At 37.6% G+C, this 23,237-nt stretch overlaps 1 protein-coding gene across 1 annotated transcript in view; it reads right to left on the bottom strand.

Moving 5' to 3' along the window:
* The window catches only part of ubl3 (ubiquitin like 3), a 36,740-nt gene that overhangs the window by 5,276 nt on the left and 8,227 nt on the right, over positions 1-23,237 (bottom strand). The window contains exon 2 of the mRNA XM_005808420.2: positions 2,415-2,523. Coding sequence (XP_005808477.1) covers positions 2,415-2,523 — 109 coding nt within the window. The remainder of the gene's footprint in view (positions 1-2,414; positions 2,524-23,237) is intronic.

The following is a 23,237-nucleotide window of genomic DNA, read 5'->3' as shown; positions in this document are numbered from 1 at the left end:
TTTCCTTTTTTGTATTTTAGCGTTTTACAAAAGCAGGACGCTCCCAGCTCCGTGGGAAAATGCCACATTTGGTTAAGTTCAGGATCAGGAGTATCAAATGCTTCTATCTCTGGAGCAGCAGCAGCATTTAAGAGGGTGGATGTTATTACTGAGATCCCACATTCCTGGGTGCAATGATAATCAAGGGAAAAGGAGTTCACTTCTGTTACTTAACACCAAAGATCTACATAGATTCTCACTTACCTAGAGAGACGGACGTTTAAAAATAGCTTTTGCTTAGACAACAGTGTGCTAATTGGTAAAAATTACACTGCATTAGCAAGTTGGAGGCTTTATGAAAACATCAGATGCATAAAAACTTCGTTCTACAGTCTTCAAAAATAGATCTGAGTTATAAATGTGAGAACACTTCAATAATTCTTGACCTCTGCCTATTTGCAGAAAATCTCTTATTTGAGGATTTCTTTTGTAGAGCATTATGTAAAATATTCAAAAGACAATGCGGCTTGGAAAGTTGAAATACCCAGGTACAATGCTAATTGTCACGTTATTAGCCAATCCAGGAGATTGGCTGTAATCCCAAGAGCAGAGATGAGGAAAACCTAATATTAGCTTCTGGAATAGCACTAACAGAGTTTCCATGTTTCCTTTAATGTGTATTAACATGTATTTGGTGTTTAAACTGTTAAAATAAGGATAAGAAATACAGTTTTACAAAGAAAAGACCAGAATATGTGAGGGAAGGTTATGTTTGGGATCAGGTGCCCAGAGACATCCTCCATCCTAAGTACTGTCCTGAATGCTTTTTCATTTTTTTCATCTGCAACACACAGGCTTCAGCTGCTTAAATGATTTCTAACTTCAGCAGAGGAGCTCATGAAGTGTGCTGAACTTTGAAAATATCAAAACACACTAAACTAATGTAACAGTCTTGTCTGAAACTGTGTAAAAGCAGGTGATTTCATCACAGCTAAGCTTGACGCTTCACTTACACTGCAGTTCAGTTTATTTTTTGATATTTTGGTTTGTTTGTTTAATTAAAAACACTTTTTCAGAGCGCATCTTAAATTAAAATAGGAATATTGCAGCTGAGCTACTAAAAGAAGCTGAACTGAATTGCACCGTTTAAAGGCAGCAATGTCTTATGGCAGTCATCAAGAGCTGGTGACCTACATGTTTTAAATATGGGTTCCTGCTTCAACACACCTGATTTAAATCATGGGTCATTAACAGGCCTTTACAGAACTTGCTGCCATGATTACGAGGTAATTCCCATGTTTAAATCTGGTATGTTGCAGCAGAGAAGCATGCAGGACAAAGACCCCTAGGGACTGGAATTAAACACCTCTCAGTTAAGATTTACTTAAAAGAAATGGGAATTATAGTGGTCTTAAAGTGAGAAAATCAAGGCTGTGAAAAAAAAAACATTTTCTCTGTCCTATATTTAACTTTGAGGAGCTGAACTATAATTTACTGTTTATTAAGAGGTTTTACTGTGGTATTTAAAGTAATTTTAAAGTCCAGTTGTAATAACTAACCATTTTTAAATAATTTTATTATGAAATGTATCAGTCAAGCAAAAAGTAACCAAATAAACCAATCCAAAAACCAAATTATGTCCTAGCAACAACAGATATTGTGGCAAGAAATCAATTTTACATCAGGTCTTTTGCTAGTTTGTCCCTCACTGCCTGTTATAAAGTTGGTTCTTCTTTCTTTACTTGTTTCCATATGAAGATAAAGGATAACTGAAATTTACAGGCATCAAAAAGCTACTTTTGCATCATTGATGTGATAGCCACATAAGGCTGCTGAAACATTTTTAGAAGAGATCAAACCAAAAGATAATAACAGAAATATCACATCTAAAATAAAAAACAACTAAATAAATAAAATAAAATAAAATCAGTGGTTAATGAATGTAAGTCTTAAAAGCCTGACACAGGAGCAGAGGGATGCATCATTTTGAAGTGGATCACTGGATTTTTGGACAACAGTTCTTTGAGAATCGCCTTGCTGTTGCCAAGAAATGATGTTATTACCATCCCCTTGTATACTCTTTGGTAGTTTTAATTGGTTTTAACTAAGAAAAATAAGCACAGTAACAAAACTGTTTATAATGAGGTCAAAGACGCTTTTTTAGGTCTTTGATAAATTGTCTTAATAAATTGTCCAGGTAAAAATTCATAATCAGAATTGAAGCAAGTGAAAAAAGTGTTTGACTGAATATTGACAGGGAGGCCCATTTAAAATATTCTTTTTCTACAACATTTATAGACGGTACAGTTTGCTGCTTCAAATAGACTCTAAAGCCAAGCCCAACAATGATAGAGTGAAATATATTATGTGGCACATGTATCAGTACAAAAATGTAATTACAGTAATAAATAAAGGGAAAAGAAGGGGCTACTCACCCATCGGCCAGTTGTCATAAACATGTTTTGCAATGTCTGCAGCCGAGTCGTTAGGAGAGAAGAGGAACTCTTTCGTCTTTCCACTGACCAGAATAAGCCGCAGATTTATCTGTAACACAGAGCAAAAGACACACAATGTTTTAGAAATGAGTTTAGGGTTCAATAATGCAAATGTTAAAAATGAACACCACAGTGGAAAACAGATATCTCATACTTAATGTTGAATCGGCAGGCATACAGGTTCAAGCAAAGTAATTTAATAGGAAACGGGAGGAGGATATGGAAACCCTGTGGAGCATCCTTCCGCTGAATCAACTCCAATCTGTCTCCCAAACTTCCTCCTCCCTACTGTAACTATATATATATATTTTATACTTTCAGTTCCCAGCTTTGTCTCTTACTGGCAGCTCAACAGGTTCCCACGTAAAGCGGGAATAAGAGGGCCTGTAATGACATGTCTGTTAGAAGATGAACATTAAAAAGTGCAGTAGAAGTTCGCATCATCTTGAGGTATTAAAGTTGCATTTATTTTGTCCTTTTAATGATTTCTTATTATTGGCGATACAACTTCAGTGACTCCTATTACATACTTTTAATCAAAAAATTGAATCCACAAAGTGTCAAACTCACCTGCAGGCTCAGATATCCAAGTACACAACCTCCTAATCTTTGGTTAAATGTCTTTTAGCAAGTTGTATCAAGGCATGAACTAGCTTCTGATATAATTATGGAAGTGCTGTATATTCAACCTCATTTCTTGCCATAATTGGAAGAGTTCATTTAAAATGGTTGCTTCCCTGGGAAAGACACAGTTTAAATTGTCAGTATGGGAAAGTCATTCCAGCAGCCTAATGTTAGCTTGCTTTGTCCAATCTTTATTAAGTTTAGATGTGTGTTTGAGATCATTTTCTTGTTGGATCACAATTAAACCGTCTAGCTGCTTATCTGGGTAATCATCCACTTCTTTTTTACACTGGCTTTGTGCAATGCATTTGAGTGAATGGCAGCAAAATGTCCCTCAGTAGGATGCCTCCACCACCGTGCTTAACAGTGGCAAGGCGGAAGCCTGACTTAGACTCCTTAATACATATTTACCAAATATTAAACCTATAAATAAGCTAGTTTAAACAGTTTATTTCTGGTTGTACAATAAATTCATCACTAAGCTTCTGCAACCAGTTTTTTTTTACTTTACTGAAAATATATGCATTCTGACATGGAAAAACTTTGTTAAAACAAGTTCTTAAAAGCCTAAATGTAAAAAAAACTTTAATTGTAGCTAGTGTGTGACAGCATAAGCTGATGATATATGTCAAGGCTATTGCAAATATCTGCTTTAATTTTCAGGGGTACTAATACTGCATTCCTTTTATGAAGAAAGGTCAGAGTTTCAAGTCAAATTTTGAGGAGCATTCATAGTAACCCATTGTACAGTAGTCAATACAATTTAGTTTTCTTAACAGAATTTTAAAATTATTTAGTCTGAGTAACTTCACCATAAATACTGTATGCATAAACCAGTAAATATGCTAAAGTCTCCCTAAATGCCTCATGTTTTCACATTTTTTATTAAAAATGCAGATGTTAACAGGGATTTCTTATATTTTGCATCATTTATGTGCAGCATTGAGGCAGAAAACGGCCGTAACAGGAGTATTATTCACTGCTGTGTGTGCGTGTTTGCCTTTTGCTTATTTCTATATGTGCGTCTAGCCTACGGTGCACACATGGAGAAAGCACGTGTGTCATTGTCGGCAGTGTGTTTCCATGTGCTGCGGCCTGGACGCCACACACCCCCTGCCCGGTTCACGCGCACACACGTGTGCGTGCAGAAATCATATACAACTTCTCCCGCACGGTGATGTAACAGGGCTAACACCAACGGATTGAAACCGAGATCTCTGTAAACATGCTGCCAAATCAGCTTATAAATTGAAGCTCGGACAAGGCAAACAGAGACGTAAACAAACCCACCCACACACAAAACAGATTAAAACACAGCCTCTTACTCTCTATCTACACACTGCAGTGGACAATCAATATATAGAGCCGCCACTGATTATCGTTTTTGTCACTATTAAGCATGAGCTTATCTTATAATGAAAATACTTTGAGATAATTGAACAAAGTCTGATTGGCTTATTATGAGAGAAAAGTGGACCTTTTCTGAACAAAAGCACTTCATCATCATTTGAAAAATAGAAATCATGGAGAACTGCTAACTTATCAAGATATTTACATAAACTTAAGCTAATCAGAATAGTAGCCTAGTCAAAGTCCAGACCGGTTACTGCTCCGAGATGCTCTCCATCCAATCTGACTGAGCTCCACAGTTGGCATCTGCAGTTTAAGGTGCTAGAACTAACTAAATCCCCAAAAGCACACTTAAGACAGTGGTGGAGGTGTCAAAAAGTGCTAAAAAGTTGAATGGGTATGAATAACTGGCACTTTGTTTGCCTACTAAGCTGCCAAAAATAGCTATATGAAAAATTAGGCAAGATTAATAAACCCTCCTTTGCTCGCTGTTGTAGTTTGTGAAAAAAAGCTTCAACTACTAAGATGACAAAGTCGTACTTCTAAGTAACAGCTGAATGTCACAGCTGAACTATTGCCCACACTGGCACCCAGAACAAAGAAAGTCACTGAAGAAGCCCTTTCACACAAAGACGCGCTCGCTTCTTCCTGACGGAACACCTGGCCGTAACCATGGCATCACCATGGCGACAGTCAGTCGTGGGAGGCTTAACCTGATAACACCTACAAGATAGCTTCGCCAGCCCCCTCCCCAAGCCCAACACCCTTTGCTCACTTTCCTCGTCACATGGTTTTTGCTTCCTCTCCTCGCAGCGATCTTCGCATCCTTTCACTCGCTCCGTCTCCCTGCTTCACTCTGAAACTCACTCTGCCTCACTCCGTCAGGCTCCGAGTCTGCACAGCGTACAGTAGGGCGATGTGCAAGACTAGAATATCAAGAGGCACAGAGCTGGGCTCAGACACTTTACTCTGTCCTCGAAGCAAACTGCACAGCAGAAACATATGTAACTAAGAATATCATCTTTGCTGTTTTGTCTTCCCTTTTAAACAGCCAGTAAAATAAAAACATAAATGTATGTGGACGTTTGAATCATAATTGTGAAGGAGGGCGTGAGGAAGGTTTGGACTTCGGTTGGGTGGAGACATGATGCAAATTGGGAGTCAGTTCTGCTGTTTTTTTCTAGATGTGATTTTTGTTTTCACCAGCTTGTATCTGAAAGTGAGAGCTCCTCTCTTCCACAACTATTATTGTATCCTGAACTGAATGTACCGTCCTTTGTAATGCAACATTTCAAACCTTTTAACTTATGACAGGTTACAGGCACAAACTTTATTGTATTTTATTAGGATTTTGTGTTGTAGTCTGACAGAGAATGGCAAGTGAAATTTGTAAGAAAAATATTATATAGCTATAGAATAATAGACATTTGAAAACCATATATTTTGCCACTCTTGAGTCTAAAAATGACTTTAACTGCCTATTTTAATACTTAAAACACCAACATATACTTTAATATGCATTATAATGCACACTGGTAGCAACTATCATTGACCTTTTCCTTATCTTGGCTCTTTGGGTTATAGCCAATCAGCATCAAATGAATGGTGCCTCTGGATTGGCTGCTTTGCAAACACCAGTCAGTAGCGTGTTAAGTAGCATTGTGCCTGGATATTTCAGCTTCCCAAGCTGCTTTTTTTTAAAAATTATTTTATTATTTGCTCTATGAAAGAAAAAGAAAACTTTTGTCAGCAAATAATTTGTAGTCACACTGGCGAATCTCTGCTGTACGTCTATAAAATTTCAATAAACTACAGGTTTTAAGTTGTAACATGACAAAGTGAAGTGATCAGAGTATTAATACCTTTGCCTGGCATTGTGCTTCACTTAAGCTACTCTTCCATCCTTCCTTCATCTCTCCCTGAGGGTCACTGCGCCTTCTTCCTGGATTCTCCTCAGTAAAGGGCCGGTAATGAGGTTTCAAAGCAGCCAAAGGAAGGATATTCAATTAGAATCTATTTTCTCCAATACACAAGCTTCGAGTATTGGGTAGGGCACCACTTCATGCTTCAACACATGCATATCTACAGACAAAATGCTAATTGCGCATGAATGTCAGCCATATGTCAAGTGCACGCTCCACTGCTTTGCAGAGTTTGTGGAGGGTTCTAAAGAAGGGGGAACAGAGTGTGCAACTTCTCTGTTGCAATTTGAGGATGTGAAAGTGTCTGCAGCTGTAAACTGTCAGAATGCTAAAACTTTGAGTTGTTCTCCATTCTTAATTCTGAAATCATAAGAGTAAAAAAACACAGTCTGTACCGGGAAAGCTGATGACGCGGCTCAAAGGTCTGCAGACCTCTCACTGCGTAGCATTCAGATACATCGCAACGATGTCTCAGAGCGCCACACCGTGTGAACATGGAAAGCAAGCGAGCCCCTCTTCTGCTAAACACTGTTTGCAAAAAGAGCAGAGCTCAATTCAATGCTGCCTGTAATTACTGCAGCCCGACTACAGCTCTCAAATCTTTCTCGAGGCAATAGATTGTGTGCATCTGTGGGCCTCTGTTTACAAGTGCATTAAGGAGTATTGCTGCTCTTTAGACACTCTGCAGCAGTCAACAAATTATAGAGTGGGAAGGCTTCCTGTGGGAATATGTTAGAGCGGCCTAAGCAGTGAGCTTGGATGGCTAACTGTATGAATGAACTTAAGAGCAAAGGAGTTGTTATAAGTGAGCAGCTGGATTCACTTGCACATCAGATTTGGAGACTATTAGGCAGTAAACTTAAATGTAGTATGATGTAGGTAAACCTGTGCATATAATTGGCACATTTTGTTGTCTGGCACTGACGTAAAGCTGTTAGCACTGCTTAATAACAGCAAACAATATTAAGCTGCTTGTGTGACAAAGTGTGAACAAACTGTGTTGAAAGAAAAGAGCATCCAGGTTGGCATTCTGTATACTGTAATAACTCGCCACCATTCACAAATAAATGTGATGAAGGGAGTTTTTTCTTTAATTAAAAACACATTAGAAGGCACATTATTATCTTTAAAGTCTTATTGTAAAACCTCAGAATCAGCAGCCTCGCTTCCTCAGAAGTTAAAATTTTAAGCATCCTTAAGGGAAGAAGACTTTTGATTAGTTCTAATTAAATAATAGGTTATTTTTTTGTTTATGTTCTCTTCCTTCTGCACACGTACTTACAGAGGAGTTATGCAACAGAGGCTGAATGATAAAATAGAAGAAACAAAGCTTCAGGCAAGGATTTGTACTCTCAGAGCCTCTCTGGGTAGGAGCGTGTAAGGAATGCGTTGCTCCATCAGTTTTTAAATTAGCTTCACAAGGCTCATCTTTGTTTCTCCATTAAAAGTGATGCCTTTATTTGTTATTTGAGGTCTAAAACATGACTGAATGCAGCTGAGGACACATACCAAACATTTGTGATCTACAGAGGAGCAAAACCCCCCAAAACATTTGAATGTATTGATTTATAAACTGCAAATTTTACCATAAGAATTCAAACAGTTCCTGTCCTGTTTTTAAGTATTTCTCTACAAGTTGCAACAGCTACAAAGTTGATCTGTCATAATGTTGAGTAAACTCTGAACTGTCAAAGAATTTCACCATTTTCAATTTTACTTACAAAGAATATAACACAAAGACAAAAAAACTATGCAGAAGCAAATTCGATTAGGTATTAGATTGAATCCAACAGAAATTCAAACCATATTTCGTCCTTATCTGAATTTTATTCAATTTTTTAAAAGAACAGCAAAGCATATGCAATAATCTGATATATTTGCACACCATAAATAGTGGCAGTTCCCAAAAAAGCAGAACTTGTACCAAACAAGGGTTTCAAATCAGAGATTGTGATTCACAAACACATAAAGGTTTGAGACCACATTTTTCCTTTCCTTTACATCATTAACTTCTTCAGCTTACATTTTAAGTTTAATATTTGCTGCAACCTGACAAACATTCATTCCTCTATCAACATTCTAGCAAAAAAGGAAAATAAAGTCAGAAATACCAATGCAGCACCAGCAGGTGGCAATAAAGCTGACGTCACTAATATAAAAGTTCAAAGAAGAGTAATCATTAACTTCTTGAACATTTTGAAGGTTGGTAATGACAGTCAGGATAAAGTAGGATAAATGTGGAGAAAAGTGACATGATCATTTCTCGTTTCTTGGTTTTTCTCACCAAAATCTGTTTGCACATAGAGTGCACAATTTCTCTTTTACAAAATATCAGTATTAACGTGGACATCGCTTCTAAAAGCAGTCATTCAATTCATAATTACAGGCATCAGAACTGAAGCTGCAGAATAAATCAAATCACAACCCTCATCCTATTATCAACATGTTTATTGTCACAATCACAAAGGTCTGCTTGGACGCAGTTTTTATAAGGCTATCATATTTTAAGTGCTATGCATTCACAGCTTGATTGCCAATATTATATTTGGCAACTTGAATGGACACCAACAGCTCTTGATGCCTACAAATGACTCAGATTTTGTTTTTGTTGAGGTAAAAAAATTGTGATAAATAGCATCCTTTCTTTATTGTGTTTTTTCCCACTGAAAAATGGATAAAATATAAACTAATGTGAATGACAAAATGGAAACATAACAGGAAAAAGTGACTATTTTTAATGAATGGTGAAATGCTTGTTAGAAATGATGCGACAAAGGCACAAGTGAAGTGAGCAAAGCTGGAAGGATTATTAAAGCTTCTTTTGGTACTGCACCAGCCTGATTGTAGTGTGAGGACAGGTGCATCTGACAGAGTAAGAACCTTGACCTACCTAGTTTGTTTATTTATAACTTCACTGTCTATAAGGTATGCATATGTGATGTACTTTCAGACTTCGTGTTTCAATTTTTTTTTTTTTTACCAAAGTGTAGTAGTTTCAAGAAATTCCTAAATTTTTCCTCCAAATTTAAGCACGTTGAAAACTTCACAAAACACACCAAAACAGATTTTTCCTGCATTTTTGGTACCAAAATGAACCCTCACCTATGAAATACTGAAATAGAAGTACCTAAAATGTGGCTATAGAAATAACAATAAGTTATTGATCATTTTTACAAACTTAAAAAAATAGGTGCTGGACTTTGAGGAAATAAACTTTATATCTTTGAACAAACTGTAACTTTCAAACGGCACACGGTGAAAAGACGGATCCAGACAAGCAGTCTGATCCAGGCTTTAGTTTTTCTTTTCAATACCGACAGTCATGCTCTGCTGGTTGCCATGCCAACACTTGTGATAGCCATGAAGCTAGTTAGTCATCTGTACCATTTTGTCCTGTTCTGCTCTGTGCTCACTGTGTTTTGTCAGAACTCCTGGAAGCAGGAAAAGTAATTTTACAACAAAAATGTTTTGTAATGTGGCAAATTTGCTGATTCTTCATCGTCTGACTGTTGTTTGAGACTCTTGCACAAAATACATCACAGAGAACAAGGGGCAAAAGTTTTAAATGTTTATCATTAGAAATTTGTGATAACAAGTAAACAATTACACAACTTAGGCAAAGTAAGCTATATATGCGAGCTGGGGGAAATAAAACCTAATCTGAGCTCCATTTGTGGATTTGTCACTCCAAAATGGTAATGAGATTTCTCTAAAGGTCATGCTGCAGCTGTCATTCAGAGCCACTCAAGCAAAACTTTTGTCCTCATATTTGCAGAAGCACGCTTGACTCCATTTTGATTTTCCTAGAAAAATTCAAACTCAGTGAAACCTATGACCAAATCATTTTGAAGAATGTATGTTAAGTGTTTAATAATCCATTTCAGGTTTGATCAATTGAAAGCTCCAGTCACACTGTCATTGTATCTTGTTTTTTAAGTTGGTGTGTTGAAAATATGTTACTCATGTCTAAGTATGAGGAAGTGGATTATCAAATAATGTCATGCTAAAACTATTTGTGCTATTGTTGAAATCACCATAGATTGAATGTTTTGTCAGAAGATTGAACAACAAAAAACTAACAAGTGACCTAAAAGTTATTGCATCTGCAACATTTTTATCTTCACCAGAATGATGTGGTGTTGATCTGCATTACTCTATACTTTCCTATTTCTTATACGGTCAGTATTTTCCTCAGTGACCATAAAACACCAAACTGCCATCCTGCTAAGCATTCTACAAGAGGTATTAATAATTAAAGAGATAATCTACTTTAAGAGTAATGGAAAGAAACAACACCACAGCGCTTTATCAGATGCTCTTTCTGAAGCTCCCTGATAGTGTCTTGTTGCACAAGTAGCTAATAGCCACACTGCACTTCTAATAGTCTTAAATTATCTTTTCTTATCTTCACAAAGGTTTCAGATATTCTGAGGTATTTTTAATTAAAGTAAAGAGACACTCCTCTAAAAGCTCCTCTGTAAAGATTGAAATTTTGAAAATTATTTTGTAATGCTTCTTTTTCAGATGTGTTTGTGAAAGTGCCTGTCTTGCAAAGATCCAGGTTTTCTCCTTTTAAACTTGTGGAAGAAACAAGCAGGACTTGTCTCAACTATCAGCCTCATGTCTCATTCTGTTGCACCTCTCACTTCTCCCTCCAGGCCCTTTTCTTTCTACAGTCATTCAGATAGACACATCCTTTGATACACCATCCACATCACATCCAGCATCTCTTTCTGTCACAAGCAGCATCGACGGTTTCCTGCACCTCAGCTGCAGCTCTCTCGTCATCCTTCCCCTTCTACCTGTTAACATACCAATAACCCTTTAATCCATCAGCTGCTCCACCTCTCTCCACAGAGGCAAATAGTGATGCCAGTCATCTCTCTCCTTGAGGACTCACACATCCATACGATGACTAGCACAGATGCCAGGTAGCTGCCTTTGATCAGGCCTTCCACACACTGCTTCCTGCGAGCGATCACAGCTGTCAGAAGGACTAGAGGCAGGTTCCCCTTCACAGCTGCCTCTTGCCTCATCCTCAATGCTCAGTTCAGAGCGAGACTTCACACTTTAAAAAAGGCTTTTCAACCCCCACCGGGCCAAATGAATTAACATGCCAAATGGGAGCTGAGCCATAACAAGAAAAGTCCTCCTTAAACCTTCACACTAAAAGGACACAGAGTGTAGATGCAGAAAGATGAACTGGATCTCCATCTACTGTAAATGTGTGTTATTTACAGATTAAATGATGTGAAGATGATGGTGTTGGACAGCTCCAAACACTAATCTGTTTACAAATGTGGTGAAAAATGATGGCAGCCTGAGAACTACTTCAATTAGAGCAGTTATGTTTTATTTGCTCCGTCGGAGTCCATTTTGTTCTCCCTCCATTCACACACACCTCCACACAGACTTTCCCAAGCGGCTAAATCTCTACTGTTTATTTAATAAGGGGTGGTTTGATAAGATAAGGCTGAACAGAAGATTGCCACCAAGACAATCTGCTCCCTGAACTGCTGCACATCTCATTGCTTGAGTCGGTTGCTGGGTCTTTTCTTTAGCCTTTAGAAGCAGGGAGAAAATTGTCATTACTCTAAGAATTAAAATTGTATATTTTTTCCCCAAATCTTGACATATTCACTTTCCTGATGCTTGGGGTGCTGTTGAACATTATGGTAACTTTCTGTAATGATGCCTGTCACCACAGATATATGTGAATTCAAAATAGTTTATCATCCCTCGAATTCCTTTTGTTGAAATCCCTTCCAAATTGAATTTTTTACTGCTTTCAACAAGGAGACAATATTTATCCTAGGACAGTTAACTTGCCAGTTGGCTAGTGATGTCAATTGATTAAAAAATGTAATCATATTAATCACACACTAGCGTTATGATTAATTGTGATTGATCACTATGCCTAACTTTGTAAGCTTGAAATAGAAGCATGCACATAGTTATAGTTATTGCAGAAACCTTCTTACCTTCACCAATTTTCTTTTTCTTTTTTTTGTAGGAAAAAATAAGTAATGTAGTCTCCCAGTACTCAACAACCTCTAATGATAACTTACTCCACTGCAAATGAAGACAAGTACTAGTAAACTTGTTCAGAGGACAACGGACAAATAAAATGTATTTTATTTTCTAGTTCTTGGGTGTGCCGCCCTGAGTAACTAGAAAAAAAGCAAAATTTTAAAAAAGAAAATGAGTTTGGTCACTAAAAATGGGTGACATCTGGCTACAACGTACCTCACCACCATATGCGTGAATGGCTGAACGACTGAATGTAGTGTGAAGAGCTTTAGGATCCTCCAGACAAAACGAGACGATTCGGGATGTTACACAGAGAAAACACAACCAAACACAACAACTTTTAGACAGCAAATCCCAAGTCACTAAAAAATGGTAGAAAAAATCAACTGAGAGTGAAAATTGATGATAAAAGAGTGAAAACAAAACTGCAGAGTCCAACAATGACACCAAACTGCTGACACTGTACAACTGCACACTGAAAACATTGTAAAGATGATGAGTTCTGATGTTTTGTAAGGACAGAGGAAACACAGACTACTGGAGGCGAGCAAGAGGGACCAATGTAAAAAAAAGAAAAAGCATGAAAGGAAACAGACTCAAAGAAGAGCACAGCAAAGGTCAATGAGAGCCAAAAAAGAGGAAGGGTGACGTCAAAACAAGGCATTAAAATTCAGAAAGTCCTTATCTGTTATGTGCTGAGTAGTTGGTGTTTACATTCACACAAAATGAACAAACATTTTTTTTTTTGGCCAATGACTGCTGGAGATTGCTGCTGAGGCTCTGTTTTTGAAGCCATGGGCCAAGACGTGAAATTGCTTTTGTATGCTTCAATCGATTCCTTTCATCCTTTGTCAGCGTCTAGACTGTCCTTCTCTCCCAGCTAGTTTTAAAGCCAGAAATGAGACAAAGCATGAATACCAAGATGCTAATCAGTGGGACAGGGCTGCATTCGTGACCATTAGTTGCAGCTAAGAATAAAACAATGGTGGAGAATAAAGTAGATACTAAACGTTTGCTTTCCCTGCTTCACCATGAAGTCAGAAAGGTGACCTAAGAAAGCACATCTGGATCTGATCAGGATTTCTGCAAAACGTTAAAACTACATGGTCACTTAAACCGACCTCCCATTTATCACTTTTTCTCCAAGAGTTCCTGCTGTGAAAAATGATCTATGGTGGTGATGTTAGCGGATAATGTTGCAACCTGTAGGTTAAGAGAATTTGAATTTTAAGTCATTTTAAAAGGCTATAAAACAAAGTTATAAAATACTAACTAGGGCTACTGATGGACAAAGACAAAGTCAGCAATTTTTAGTGAAGACTTAAAAGGCTATTTAAAGAGAAACTATTCTCAACAACAAGATGAGAAATGTGTGAAGCATCTAACTAAGATATAACCTTTGGCAGTGTATTATACTTAAATTGCCTTTCACTGCCTTCAATAATCAAACTTGATTGATGTTATTAGTGGCTTTGATGGCAAATTTCATTGGTGGGGACAGTTTAGTAAATATAAAGAAACTAGTCTGACTATTTGGGTTAATCATAGTCAATAATCAGTAATTTTTCATTCGTGTTTTCCTGCTTCCATGCACATGTACGTCATAGCTCTTTTCAGAAGGTATTTCCAAATAAAATTGCATTTTTATTTTTTGCACAAAAATAAATTTTTAACATATTGCAGCTCATGCAAATGTTAATTTCAGTCCCTTGTTTTCTTCGTCAAGGTAGGTATAGCTAGTCTGAAGTACAAATTTCAGCTAATGCTGGTCACTTCAGGTGTTATTTAAGGATAGGAAATTGGGAAAAATCACTGAAGAAAATGTCCTTAGCATTATACTGAAGAAACATCATGGCAGTTTCTCATTTACAGGAATAATATAGAGAATGTTGAAACTACTCCTGTGGTTGGCTGTTTGACAGTTTCCAAATTAATGAAGCCAGTGTAGTGAACTCTTGTTTTGGTTTTCAAAAAAAAATAATCAAAAGTTCCACCTGATTGTTTGAGTCTGTTCAGTTAACCATCATAATGACAACCAGCCACCAGCAAAAACACAAACTCAAAGGCCACCATCCCACATAACAGCATGCTGCCAGTGTGAAGGGGCCACACAGAGGGTTGATGATTGCACTAAATAAAAGGCCCTCCTGTCCTTCCTCTCACTCGTCCTACCATTTGCTCCCTCCCTCCCCCATGTTACTCTCCTTCACTTCCATCATTGGGTGTCTCACCAATGTGACTTCCTCCTCTGTGCTTTCCTGCCCCCCTGCTATGTGAAAACCCTGGAGTCATGTAAAGCATCCCCATGCACAGTAACGGGTGACCTCTTCTCTCCCCTCACCGCCCCATCCTTCTTCCCAGCGACGTTTCTAAAAACCCCCACGTGTCCTCTTTCCTAGGTGGTCTCTCCCCAGCAATCTGTAGTCAATTCCCCGCTGTCAGGATTAGCTTGTTTGTAACCTTTTAGGTTGTCCTTTTAAAGCACAAGATCATCTCCTTACCAAAGGTGAACTGTTTTTCTCTCAGGGTTAACATTGCAGCTTATAGCTATTTTTATGGGGAAAGTCTTTTATAAGGAAGCATGTTTTCAATAGATTTTAAAACTAGAAACTAAAAAGTCCACCTTTAGGTCTTATGTTAACAAAATTTTGCAAAGTAACACGACAGAGGAGACATCTGTGATGAGGACAGGAATGGCTGCAAGACAGCAGTTATATCCACAACACTGCATTTTCCTTTCTCCTTCAGAAAAGAGCACTGCCCTGCAGTCACAACTCACGTGATGAGTGTGTGCAGAAAAGAAAAAATGTGTGTGTGTGTATACATGTGAGAGCATTATTGGATGTCAGAGTGTGCAATACACACACACACACACACACACACACACACACACAGATAACTGGCAAGCTAAATTGCTCTCAGTGCTGGAATTTACCAGATGGCACTGGACACAAACCAGGACTATTACTCATGAGCTCAACCATAAGCAGAGGCGGAAAGCCAAATGGCCTACTGCTCTTTCAAGTTCAACCTGATACTTTACTATGTCTTTCAACATCTTATAACCAGACTGGTAAAAAACAATGAAAGAAATTATAAAACGTGACTGTGTCTGGTTCTGCCCGGACGTTAGCTTGTGGCTGGTACCCACCTGGTCATCTTGACTGTGCTTCATGTGAGCTGAACATTTCTCTGAACACATGGAAATATTTAACTGCAACATACCTTTGCTCTACTTAGGCACCTGCTGCCCAAAGAGTATTTTTTAGTAATATCATTATCCCTGACATTTACTCTAAGTGGTTTATCAGGCCAGCTAGCTTGTTCCTCATGGTGATTAAGCTTAATGTTTAGTGATGTTTTCAAATCAGTAAAAGACAGATTTGAGCATGTTAAAAATGAATATGTTAAAAAATATATTTTTTGACTCAGATTTCAAACATTACAGTATTTCAATAATTTGGAAAATCCAAAGGATGATGATGTCACGTGAGAAGAAGAACGTCTGTGAATGCTTCCTGGTGTGACATCATGAAAAAGCTATGATATCAGGAAGAAAAATTTGAACCTCCACAAGTCCAAGTTATCATTGGGTGGGTAAAATTTATCCAAAAGTGCAAGTCAACTAAGAACAGGAGCATTTTAAAAAGTTAGTATTCACAGTGAAATTCCTTTAGTGATACAGGCTGAAAGGACTTTAAGAGCATGAAGAAAAAAACAGATCATTGTCTGTAAATGCCCACAGGACCAAAGATCTTGCTGGCACTTGCTGTGGTCTGATTAATCTAAAACGAAACTCCTAGGCAAAAATTACCATTGTTACATGGATGTAGGAGGGACTAGTACACTTCCAATGAATAAAAGAGATGGTATCACGAGAAAACATTATGTTGAAATACTGGAGTGAAATCTGTCATAAGGCAGGAAATTAAATTCAAGGCACATATGAGTCACTAGCAAATTGTCAAATTAGCAAATAAGAGGCTTAAGGACAACAAAGTCAATGTTATTGAGTGGAAAATCACAAGGCTTTATCTTAGTCCTACGGAAAAGTTGTGTGCAAATTTGTGAACGAGCAAAGTGGCCTATCACCCAAAATTCAACCAAACTATTGTGAGAGGCTTGTGGAAGGATGGTGTTAATGTTTCTCAAAAGTTCGACATTTTAAAAAGGAAATAGCAATGAAATGTATATAAACTTCTTAATCTTGAGAAAGTTAACAGGGGAAAAAAAGCAAGAAAATATTTTGCTCAAATCTTTGTTGTAGTGATCCAATTTTTTTCATTAGAATTAAATAATGTTTGAAAAAAAATTAAAGATAAAAGATCAAATTTTTATCTTTATTTATACAGAAAATCTCACTGACACAGGACAATCCCTAACATCTAAAAGCAGATGATATGTGACACAGAAAACATTGGATGTATTATATGTGAGACAGTGAAAATGTGATAAAGAAATAAAAAATATTGCTGCTACTCCTTAAAAAACACAATTTAGTATTTTATTTGCTGCAGGCCATACTAATTCTTCACAGACATTAGGAGTTTCTTCCCCATTTATGTTTGCATAAAACATGGAAAACAGGAGTGTTTATAGGCTGAGGTTTAGTGTGTCCAGGGTATCTTAACATAAACCTTTAAGAGTTCCCAATTGGTTTTGAGTTTCTGGTAATCATGTATTGTACACAACAGGAAAAGGGAAGCTCTGTGTGGTTACAGTAGAGGCTTCTAGATAACGAAGCAACAACAGGAAGAATCAGAGCAGTGATGAAAGGGCGAGCAGAGCAGTCAAGCTCTGTGGTGGTGTTCCATTACAAGGCAGCTAAAAGTATGGAAACATACAGGATGAAATTAGCCTGGAGCTAAATCTGGTACAATGCATGTTCTGTGCATGGACTCTCAAATAAACAAATCCACCAGCCAGGTTGTGTCCAGCATGGGGAGGCTGTCTTTTACTTGGTGATAACTGAGGCATTTAAAAAATATTCAATAATGTTGCACTCAGTACTGTAAAAATTAGAAAATGAATACAAGTTATATGCAGAAATGTCTTTGCAGGTTTGCAGTTGTACCGTGCTCTTTCCATATTAATGATGATTTGAACTGGGCTTTGTAAGTTACTTAAAGCTTGGGACATTGATTTTTTTTTATCTAACTCTGCTTTAAACTTCTCTATATCTTTATCTCTGACCTGTCTGCTGTTCTCTAACAAACATCTGAGGCTGTCACAGAACCACTGTATTAATACAGAGATTAAATTATCTCACTATCTGCTAATTAGGTGAATTCTGAAGGCAGCTGGTTGCATATAATCTTATTTGAAAGTACTTTGTGTGGGTTTAACCAATAAACTTGAAATAAAATACATTATAGTTGTAATGGAATAAAAATGTAAATACTTCTGCAATGCATTGTCACCAAGGTTGGGTAAAATGTGCTAATTTTACACACCCACAGCATACATGGCCTAGAGTACCAATTCTAAAACCATGGAAAGCTGTTGTAACTTAATATTAGGCTAAATCAGATCTATCACTTATCTCAGTGGTTTAAGTCTCCAGCCTAAGCTAACATTCTGCTGCTTCCCTTTACAACTGTTCCTCATTACAAGAAAATGAAAAACACGGACAGTTTAAAAGCCCTCAATCATTGTAGTCCAAGGTCCGCTGCTTCATTACAGAAAGCTAGTTCAGATAAGGAAGAACACACACACACGCACGTGCTCCCCCACACGCACACACACAGAAAAAAGCCCTGTCGGGATATCTGTCGGGATCATTACAGATATTCATAGTCAAAGTGCTCCATAGCATCCCACATGCAATGACAAATTTGTGCAAGACAGCATGAAGGCCAAATATACCCTCTGTCCATGTACCCTGCTCTTCAACACACACACACACACACAGAGAGAGAGAGAAACTCCCTCTGCTCTAAACTCTCTTCAACTCTTCTGTGACCTCAGCTTCTCTATTCCTACTGTGTTTACCAAGATCTCTGTGTGAATGTCCTAAAATCAAAATGTGTCACACCATGAAGCCAAAATGGAGTAAAAACACTGAAGTTGGATGAAAGCAGGAGAATAAACTGAAATTATCTGATTCAATTTAGTGTAATACCCTCAAACTCGTGTAAAAAAAAAAGAGTTTCTTCAAGATTAGTGATTTGCGCTACACAGTGCCTGGTGAAATTGTTCATACTCCTTGTCACATTTTGTCACAGGACCACAAAGTTTTCTGTGACATACTTAGAATATGTCACAACTAGATTTTATGCAACAGACCAACAAAAAATGGCAGATAAGTAAGGTTAATTTTACTTTAGAAATAACAAATCAGAAAACATTTGTGAATTTGTATCCAAACCCTTTTTACTCTGACACAACTAAATAAAATCAGATTGCAAACAACACAGAAACAAAAATGACTTTGGATGAATGTTAGTCAATTTAACATTAACATAAGACACCAGCTTAAACAAGCTTTAAGTCTTAAGAAAACAATGTAATTACTACAGAAAATGTTATGCCTTTGGAAAAAATACCTCATACTGACACAATATAGGAAGCTTGACTTTTCATGTGCTGCATTTCAAATCGCTAAACCCCACTGCACATTTATACAATATTCAATTTTTTTTAGTTGTACTTGTTCACCAAAACAGCAGTAAAAGTCTATCCAAGTTTTGCTTTACATTGTAGCTTCGCTGTTTTTGTTTTCTTGTCCATTAAAAAACAATTTTCATGACTGACAAATGCAGCAGAATAACAATCAAGGTAAAGAAAGGCTATTGGTGACATGTGGTAGGTCAGTTATGCTTGACCATAACTTGAATGTTTTTATAATTTACGTCTGTCCTGTTTCTGAGTCCTTCTACTTGTGTCATTACACAAGTACAGAACGTTCAAATTTCAAGACATATTTTAAGTACCAATTTAGAAGTAGCAACTTGTACCAAAAAACGGTCCGAAAGGGACATTTGATTCATGCTTGCTGGCTGTTCTGACGCAAAACACACACTCACAGCGTGTGCAAGCAGAGAAGAGCTTTAATAAAAATGTCCCCTCAGCTGGAAATTGTTTCCAGTGCAGCTGAAAGGCCCCTTTTATTGAGCTGGTAGCACACCAACCCTTTCCCATCCTCTACTTTTCCTCCACACACACACACACACACACAAGGACAGTTCTCTATTCAGTAATCAAAACTGTTAATTTGTGTATTTTGCATAAACATTCAAATGATTACAGCTTTAAAACAACATTTAAAGTTCTACTTCTACTTCTAAAGTAGAACGTTAAATGTAGTTTTAAAGCTGTAATAATTTTAACTCACTTGCGTGCAAATAAAAAAAACTAATTGCAATACTGCCCCAATCAACATGCACAGAACATTATTGTATTGTTTTAGTCATGATTATTTTTAAACATGTCACTTTGTGACCTTTTCACAAGTCCAGTTTCGTTTCCCTTTTTTACTTTCAAATCCAAGTATCAATCATCATTTCAAATCATCTCCAAAAACAACTTTCTTGACTAATAAACTTTCTGCCATCGTTTTCCAATGAAACTCCCAGTTTGCTCATTTTATTTTTCCTGTTTATGGACCATAACTAGGACAGTACTTGAGGAGATAAATTACACATGTAATATATTTTTAGGTATTTTCAATTTAACAAGGATCAAATGTTACAGTTACAGGAGCAGAGAAACATATGGTCCCTTACATCAGGGTTCCAAAATAACTGTGAAATTGCAACTGATTTCAAATGTTTTGATTTTTTGTTTTGTTTATGTCACAATTTTGGACATTTAAGCACAAATGTTTAGTTTAGTTTTCAGGTTTTATTAGCTACATATACTGTATATCCCAAACCATGAAAAAGCAACAATAAAATTGATTTGGCATTGCGAATTAAAAGGTTATTTCACAGCTTATTTGGCATCTGAACTAGTGTAGATCAGTTCCATTTCAAAATCTATGATGCAAGGATATACAGTACAGACCAAAAGTTTGGACACACCTTTTAATTCAATGAGTTTCCTTTATTTTCATGACTATTGACATTGTAGATTCACACTGAAGGCATCAAAACTATGAATAACACATGTGGAAATATGCACTAAACAAAAAAGTGTAAAACAACTGAAAATACCCCTTATATTCTAGTTTCTTCAAAGTAGCAACCTTTTGCTGTGATTACTGCTTTGCACACACTCTGCATTTTCTTGATGAGCTTCAAGAGGTAGTCACCTGAAATGGTTTTCACTTCATAGGTGAGCCCTGTCAGGTTAATAAGTGAGATTTCTTGCCTTATAAATAGTCATGAAAATAAAGAAAACCCATTGAATTAGAAGGTGTGTCCAAACGTTTGGTCTGTACTGTATGCTGTTGCAGAATCTGAGTCATCCAGGACTAGGCAATCATACGTGCTTACGTAGAAGGCACCTGGACTTTTTAACCTCAGGAAACAAAAGAAGGCTAGTTGACCTTCACACTTAGGATGAAAAAACGTGGAATGGAGTGTCTGGAAATGCATGTATATATTTATTTTGTTGACCCATACTTATCCAGATCTAGGAAAATGACACTTTTCCAGGCTTGTTCCATCCAAACTCTTGGATGCAGCTCAGCTTGTACAACGACGTGGAGCAACAACGAACCAGTGTGGGTGTTTCCACAGCCGGCGATGCCGACAGCAAACACGTCACGCTCAACAGGAAGGACAGGTTGTGCTTTGGCTGTGTTTTCATGCAAATATGAACATGCATAATTGTGTGGACAAAACACATACACACATACACACAGGCAGATCAGAACAGGCTGCAGGCCTAAAGGGTTTAGTAAGCAGGAGTGGGCGTGTTAGAGAACGCCTGTATATTACTCACACCCACTCCCACTCATGTATGTCACGTTCGAACTCTAAAATCTTTGACATAAAAACTGAACTATGGTCCCACTTTTCTCTCCTCCATTGTTTTTTTAGGGAGGCTACACACGCAAGGCATCGGATCATTTTCAGACAGTGACACATTTTATATCTGTTGCATTTAAAAAGCATTAGTACATTCCAGGTAAATAAACTGTCAAAAGGGATCAGGAGAAGACTCCAGAAAAAGTACCAGATGTTTCCTCTTGAAAGCTTTTTCTCCCTAAATTCAACATATTCCTCAACCCTGGCAAAGATATTAAGGCCAATAGTTTTGCCTTGGGGTCCTGCAGGTATGACCTGGAGAGTGTCACAGGGAAAAGAAATGCCCAGGTTCCCAACTGGACCTCTGATCACTGCATCACTTAATCGTAAATAACGTGTCTCACCTTCATGCTACAAGTTTAGATCAACTAAAAATCAAGGTTAACAAGGTTAAGAGAAACAAAGCTCTTTCATAGGAAATGTTACAAAAAAAATTATAATACTGAGAGATATGTAATAATACGTCTCTGCAGGATGGCTTTCATTTTCTTGAAGAAGGTAAGACAGGATATACATGCTGCAGCACATGCTGAAATGACCATCACAAGGGCAAGCATATGTCAAAAGAACTATTCCAAAAGCAGTCGATAGACCAGAGCGTCTACATGAGACTCCCTGCTGGTGGCTGGGGACACATCAATATGAGACTGAATTAACTCAGAACAATTAAAAGGGACTGCTAGACAGTATATCGCTCCAAAAGTCTGACAAATATGCGGACGAAAGATTTGTTAATACCAGGTACTGTTGATACAAAAACCTAATGTAATTCAATCATTCTGGAAATATGCAGAACGGCCTCAGCCACCAAAAAGATCGACAGAATTTCATAGATGTGTTCTTCTATTCAAGTTAATTAAAATAAATCCTTACTGTTCAACCATGAAGTTGAACTATTGTTTTATCTACTGCCTGTCCCCATCTGTCAGCGTTTCAACAACATGTCACAAATTTTCTAACACATTTTTAATGAATATGAATCAGCCCAACTCCTGCCCCTTCAGAGCTGCCAACAAGACTATCCGTGGCTCTGTGAGGTCTACATGTGACAGTGTCAGAGTCGATATATCAGCTGCGCCACCAGGGCAGCATGACGTAATCCTGATGTGTGACTCAGACTGCCAACACATGGCATCAGCAATACAAGCACATCCAAAAACATGCTTCGTCCAACTGGCACTCTCGTGACTCTGTGGATCTCCAACCCCCATCCGTCTTTAAATGTGTCAATCAAAGTCCGGTTAGAAACGCCGTCCCAAGGCTGAAGACCTCTCTCTATCTCTGGCTGCTCTGTGTCGCACATGCTGAGTTAAGCTGAAGTTGCCATTCAGGACACGGAGAGCTGTTTTCAGCAGCAAGGATTCCCCATCCCATTGTTCTGTCAGCAGAGACCAACACACTGTTCACCTCTGACCCTGACCTCTGGCCTCTTTGTGTGTGTCTGTTTAGCTTGGGGGGGTCAATGTGGGAATAGACTGTGAACCACACACAGAGAACCTTCCAGCCTCACAATGATACTAATCGATAGTTATGTGTTATGAACAATAGATTTAGAGTGCATTAAGCTATTTCCAAGTAAAGGTTTACACTAAGTTTAAAGCTAAAACCACAAAAAATTAACAGAAAATCATGCTGACAAGTGGAAACAGATGTAAATTATTAAGATTATTTCAGGTCACATGATTCATTTTACAACGTGAAAAAGTTTACACAATATTCAGAGCCTTATCCAGAAATGTTCAATGTTATCAAGGTTTAATCTTAGTTTTAGACATCTCAGGAAAATAAAATGATTTCATAGAACCCTGCCACACCATAACCTTTTCCTGAAGGAAAAGATTAGCTAAGATAAAATAACGTTAGTG

The sequence above is a fragment of the Xiphophorus maculatus genome, chromosome 11, assembly GCF_002775205.1.
Source record: "Xiphophorus maculatus strain JP 163 A chromosome 11, X_maculatus-5.0-male, whole genome shotgun sequence".
Taxonomy (NCBI): Eukaryota; Metazoa; Chordata; class Actinopteri; order Cyprinodontiformes; family Poeciliidae; genus Xiphophorus; species Xiphophorus maculatus.
The sequence above is the reverse complement of the archived record's forward strand: the minus strand, read 5'-3'. Positions and strand labels throughout refer to the sequence as shown.